The following is a 6,000-nucleotide window of genomic DNA, read 5'->3' as shown; positions in this document are numbered from 1 at the left end:
ACAAGTCAGACCGGGAAGCAGGGTTACGAGGAATAATCTCCTCCATAGTGGGAAAGCTTTCATCCTCTACCACCGTTAATTCTCCGCCACCGGAAGGCATGGCTACCGATAACAGAGTAGGGTCGGAAACTATCTCAGTGTTGGGGTTGCGGTAGCCATTTTCCTATGATTCATATATAAAGAGACAAAAAAAGAAGAAAGGGTGGCAATGGCAGCAGTTACAGGAAGCAAGAACACAATAAGGAGAAAAGGAAGCAAATGCAGGGCTGAAGAAACTAGAAAGAGTGCAAAAGTTTCTTTGAGAAATCCCCCCTTTTTATTTATAAACCTCAGGGGTGCTCGAATCGAGAGTAACCACCAGTGGCCCTAGAATCGAAACAACATGGACTCGAAGAACGAGGCAACGCATCAGGAAGATGCACAATGATAATGCATGCGTTGTGATATCACCCTGTACCAACCCCATGACACACGAATCTCAAAACAACACGTCATGGCTTTGGCAACGAGCACCTCAACTCGATCTCCACGCCAAAAATTTCCTCACAAATCGCCAACTGAAAAAGTCCGCTCACTGGGGTCGACCAGAAGGCGACCCCAACAAGCGGAGGGACTAACTGTATGGGTCAAAATCTTGCTGAGTAAGTTGGGCGTGGAAAGATCGTAAGGTGAAAAGACTGTGTCCCGAGTTGGGAAGATAGGACAAGGTCGACCAAAGCCCAATAACGAGCAGTCGCAGAGCGAGCCGTAGAGGTCGAGGTCGAGGTCGAATAGTGAAGGATATGAATAAAGGCAGTGTCATCTTGGAACTAGTGACGGGAATATTCTCTTGGATATTCTCTTTGTTGTACTTTTTAGGATTTTTAGAGAATATCCTATATAAATAGAAAGAGAGAGAGAGAGAGAGAGAGAGAGAGAGAGCAGAAAAAGGGCACGTGAGATTGAATCTAAGAAAAACTATTGTAAGAAGTTGACCATAGAGAAAAAATACAAAGTTTACCTTTCCATAGTGATTGATTTCGTCGATTCTTCTTCTTTTACACTCACATGATCCAAGAAAGCATTACTCATATTCTTGGTGACTGCCACATTTCTTTGTTAGAAGGAAGAATCTTCCACATCATTTGATATTTGGGTGACTTGTTCTTCCTATTTACATTTATTGCCATTTCTCATATTTATTGCTCATTATTCATTTTTCATTTACTCCCTAAAGCGTGCATTTAATGAATGAATATACGGGTATAACATTTGATAAACGGTCTCTCCCAAATTATAATCTCGTATCTAGAACTTATTATATTTAACTAGAATTTACCTATCATTATTCACTTAATTAGTTTAACAAAAAGGTTTAAGACTTTTTGGGTCAAACACAACCAAAAATGGTATCGGATTATAACATATACAAAATTTTAAGTTAGAGTTATTTTTGTTTATACGGTGAACTAAACAATCGCTAATATAATCAAACAAACGAGTCCAAACATGTTATTTTCTTTTTTCTTTTTCAGTAAAAGCCAATAGCTTTTGCTCTAAATTTTATATACTACTATTCCCCGTTCCAATTTACGTGAATTTGTTTTACTGGACATAGAGTTTAAAAAAAAATAAGGAGTTTCGAAATTTGTGGTCGTAAATACAAGAAAGGATCCAGAATATTTGTGTGGTTATAAAGACTTTTTATTAATTAAGGATAGAATGAGAAGTTTAAGCTAAAATTATTTTCAAATTCAAAAAGAGATAATTCTTTTTGGAACGAACCAAAAAGAAAATAGGTTCACCTAAAACTGGAACGAAGGAATTACTTTTTTATCCAACGTGGCAAGTGCTGACAAAAGCGAGAGCAAAATGTACACGTAGGCACCTACGTCAGTCTTGTTGGTACAACATTAACACGCCAACGTTAATTGGTCGCGGTTCGGTGGGTGGATTATGCTTCATGTCTCTCAATACTCCACCAGTCAATAGTCAAAGGCACCATATGTGCGACAGAGCACAGCCAAGAATTATAAATGTTACTAGTAGTAATTAGAAATTCTGGTTTTATTTAAACCCCAAGGAAGTTTCTTCTTCATTTTTGACCACCAACTAAAGTATTCCTGTATTTTAGTGGAAAGTACTTGGTCTAGTACTTTTCTCTTAATCCCATTCTCCTTGGAAAATCAGCACTAAATCTCAATCCTTAATACTCCACTATGTGCCCTTTTGTCCTTATTTTCTCTGGACCGTTCTCTTCCAACAAAACGCGTAAATGTGTAATTTTCTTTTCAGAAACTCTATTTTTGATATTTTGTCATCTCATCCTCCCTACTTTTTGTTCTTGTCCTGACTCAAAATATCTTTGGTGAGAGGGCTCCAAGAAACAAGAACAATCTTGGCTTGAGGTTTCATATGCTTTCTTGCTTCTTCATCTAAGACTGTTTAATCCCTTTGCCCATATTTTTATGTTTAGCACTTAAACTTTGGTTTTGTCATGTTACTGTTTCAACATTTTATTTAACAGTATTTGGCTGTTGATGTCTTGATGATTGTCTAAATGTTGTTGTAATCATGTGATTTGTGGATGTTTGCCTTAGTTTCTGAGTGAATTTGATATATTTTCATGTCCATCCCCTGATACCTAGTAGTCTTTTAATGTTAGTGACCATAAAAGGGTTTAAGAGAAGTATCCAATTTTGTCCTATTTCATTAGAAGTTCTTGGGCTGTTGAGTACTTGAGGTTAATCTACGAGGTATATTCTTGATACTAGTCTTGGTTTCTGAATTTCTGACCCAATCAGAAAACATATAGAAAGAAAGGGGGTGGAGAGGCTTCTTGATTACTTATTTCATCAGAAAAAATAGAGCTTGAGGTTGGTTTCAAGATTCAGGAGAAAGATCATCAAAATTTTAGACCTTTAAGTCTAATCAACCTGCTCTAACTTTTGCCTGGAAATGGATGATAATAAATCAGTGGTCACAGTTCCTGATGGGGAACAACATATAATTGCTGCAGCTTATCACCTTGTGAAGGCGTTACAAGCCAGTACGAGCTTGAGCGTTGAAGTTAGAAGAAGTCTAGCCGATCTTGACATTCACTTGGCTGCAATGACTGGAGCAAATGAGGATGAGACCACAAGTCTCAGAGAGATTGAAGGTAGGCTCAAGTCAGCTCAGGTAAAGATCTTGACTTTGCAGTCGAATTCTTTGAAGATATGGGATGCTGGTCCTTCACAACTTCTTGAGTATCTGCAAGCTGTAGAAGAAGTTCGAACTATAACACTGAGCTTGGAAAGCATGGTGCCAAACCATAACGGAAAACAAAACAGACTCGCTAACCAAGCTCACAGTGTGTTGCAAATGGCAATGGCAAAACTGCAGGAAGAAGTTATCAACATTCTTGTACAGAATAAGCTGTGTTTTGGGCATGATCATGTGTCATTCCACTCGTGTGAAGAGTTGGTTGTGGATGAGGAGTCAATGGTTTCAACTGAAAATGATTCGGTTGTGGGAACTTCTTGCAGGGAGAGTAGTGGAGCTGAATCAGAAGAATGTACAATGGTTTTGGTCCATCCATATGTTGTTCCTCAGATCAAGTCTATTGCAAATGTAATGTTCGCTTCACATTACGATCAGGAATTCTGCCAGGTATTTATCAGATTCTGGAAAGATGCATTACATGAATACTTAAGGCTTTTCTGTATGCAACAAACCAGCATTGAAGATGTGCTGAGAATGGATTGGGCTTGCTTGAATTGCAGAATCAAGAAGTGGCGCCAGGCAACGAAGAACGTCATTGAATTCTATCTCCCTAGTGAGAAAAACCTCTTTGATCAACTTCTAGGTGAGTTTGGATCTGTTAGCTCAACCAGTTTCATTGAAGCTTCAAAGGATGCAATTTTGTGTCTTTTGAATTTCGGCCAAGCTGTAGCTATTGGCCCCCTTAGACCTGAACGCCTTTTTTGTTTACTTGATATGTATGAGCTTCTAAGAGATCTTTGTCAAGACGTGGATGCTTTGTTTTGTGAAACTCATGGTAATTTCATTAACATAGAATACCATGAACTCCTGAAAAATCTTGGAGATTCTGCAAAAGCAATCTTTCTGGAGTTGGGGAATCACATTGCTTCAAACACTTCAACAACTCCCTTCTACGGAGGAGGTGTTCATCCTCTTACCAAGTACGTTATCAATTATTTCATGCTTCTTTCAGAATATTGTGCTACCCTGAGGTTCCTTCTCGAGGACAGAGAGGTACAGAATTTGGAAGGTGTTGTTGATTCTATGGCCAGGCTCGACGTTTCTTCTGAATTCTCATGTCCATTGGCTCTTCACTTGCAGTCAGTAGCATCCATGCTTGAATCCAACCTTGACAAAAGGTCCAATTTATATAAAGATGGTTCTTTAAAGCACATATTTCTGATGAACAACATCCATTACATGGTTCAGAAAATCAAGAACTCCAAAATTAGAACTTGTTTTGGTGATGAATGGATAAAAACACGTATTGTAAAATACGTGCAGCACGAAAAAAGCTACGAGAGAATAACATGGAGTCCTATCTTATCTCTGATTACCGGTTATGAGAAGTCGGGAAAGACTGTTCTCAAGGAGAGGTGCAGAAATTTCAGTATTGCTTTTGAGGAAGTGTACAAGAATCAGACAGGATGGACTATCCCAGATATTGAGCTTAGAGAAGAACTGAGAATTTCAACCGCGTTAAAGGTTGTTCATGCCTACCGGCCATTTATTGGACAGGTGAAGAAATCTGTAAGTGACAAGCACATCAAGTATACTGAAGATGAGTTGGAGAATTTTCTTCTGGATTTTTTTCAAGGCTCAACAAAGTCACTGAATCATCATCAATGGAGGAGGTGAAAGTTGAATAATGGTTGAAGTGTATGCTCTTTTTTCATGCATTCAGCCATCCATTTCCATATCTTGTTGTAATTTATCAACAGTAATGTATAGCTGCCTATACTTCTGGAGTTCAATATAAGTAGTATTTTGAATTTATGGTATAATAGTTTGTGCGTGCATTTTAAATTTTAATTTGATGGTTTCAAGAAAAATAGGTGGTCCAATTCATTAAGTTCTTCCCTTGGTACTGGTATATTGTGTTCTTGTAGATGATAGATTAACATACCAGTTTTTGTGAATGACATTAGCATTGTTACTCTTTCTGTCCCAATATATTTATCTAGTTTAACAGTCCACCATGAAAAAAGATTCTACTAATTATTATTCAGTGTGAATTAGTGTATCATCGGTGAACTACCCCTCAATCCTAGTTGGATCGCACTATTTGGTTCTATTTGTCCCAAATTCAACAGATGAATTTACAACAACAACGATCCAGTAAAATCCCACTAATGAGATCTGGGGAGGGTAATGTCTATACAGACCTTACCCCTACCCCGAGGAGTAAAGAGGCTATTTCCGAAAGACGCTCTAATTTAGGAAAAATTACCATATAACCGCTCTCAAAATAATATCCGAATATATATGTATTTCTCTATGTTATATATAAAAAATATACAAAATATATATAGTTTTGCAGCTATCAGATATAAATAGTTTCAGACACGGGCTAAAATTGATATGTGCCCATGAATTTACACTGATCGTCAACCTATCGCTGTTCTTCACTTTTATCCGAGCTTGAAACCAACTATGGAAAACTCACATAGGTGATATTTTCATCTGCTTTAATATACTACTCCCTCTGTTTCATAGTAGATGAACTACTTTTCTTTTTAGTTTGTTCCAAAACAAATGATACATTTTTAAATTTGGAAATAATTCAACTTTAAACTCCTCATTTTACCCATTTACCCTTAATGAGAAGCTTTTATAGTTATACAAATATCATGGCCCCACAAACCTTTTACCCTTAATCTTTTAAGACTATAAATTTCAAAAGTATTTTTTTTTTCTTAAACTCTGTATCGAGTTAAACTACTTCATCTAACGGAGGGAGTAATACGTTTTAAAGACCACTGACCTTTCAACTAAGAT

At 37.3% G+C, this 6,000-nt stretch overlaps 1 protein-coding gene across 1 annotated transcript; it reads left to right on the top strand.

Moving 5' to 3' along the window:
* The first annotated feature begins 1,932 nt into the window (after positions 1–1,932).
* Positions 1,933–5,054, top strand: LOC107790305 (exocyst complex component EXO70E2-like). The gene has a single exon (XM_075256695.1). It carries the CDS (start codon positions 2,938–2,940, stop codon positions 4,858–4,860), a length of 1,923 nt encoding a protein of 640 aa, XP_075112796.1. The 5' UTR covers positions 1,933–2,937; the 3' UTR covers positions 4,861–5,054.
* The last annotated feature ends 946 nt before the right edge of the window (positions 5,055–6,000 follow it).

The sequence above is a fragment of the Nicotiana tabacum genome, chromosome 6 (genome assembly GCF_000715075.1).
Source record: "Nicotiana tabacum cultivar K326 chromosome 6, ASM71507v2, whole genome shotgun sequence".
Lineage (NCBI taxonomy): Eukaryota > Viridiplantae > Streptophyta > Magnoliopsida > Solanales > Solanaceae > Nicotiana > Nicotiana tabacum.
The sequence above is the reverse complement of the archived record's forward strand: the minus strand, read 5'-3'. Positions and strand labels throughout refer to the sequence as shown.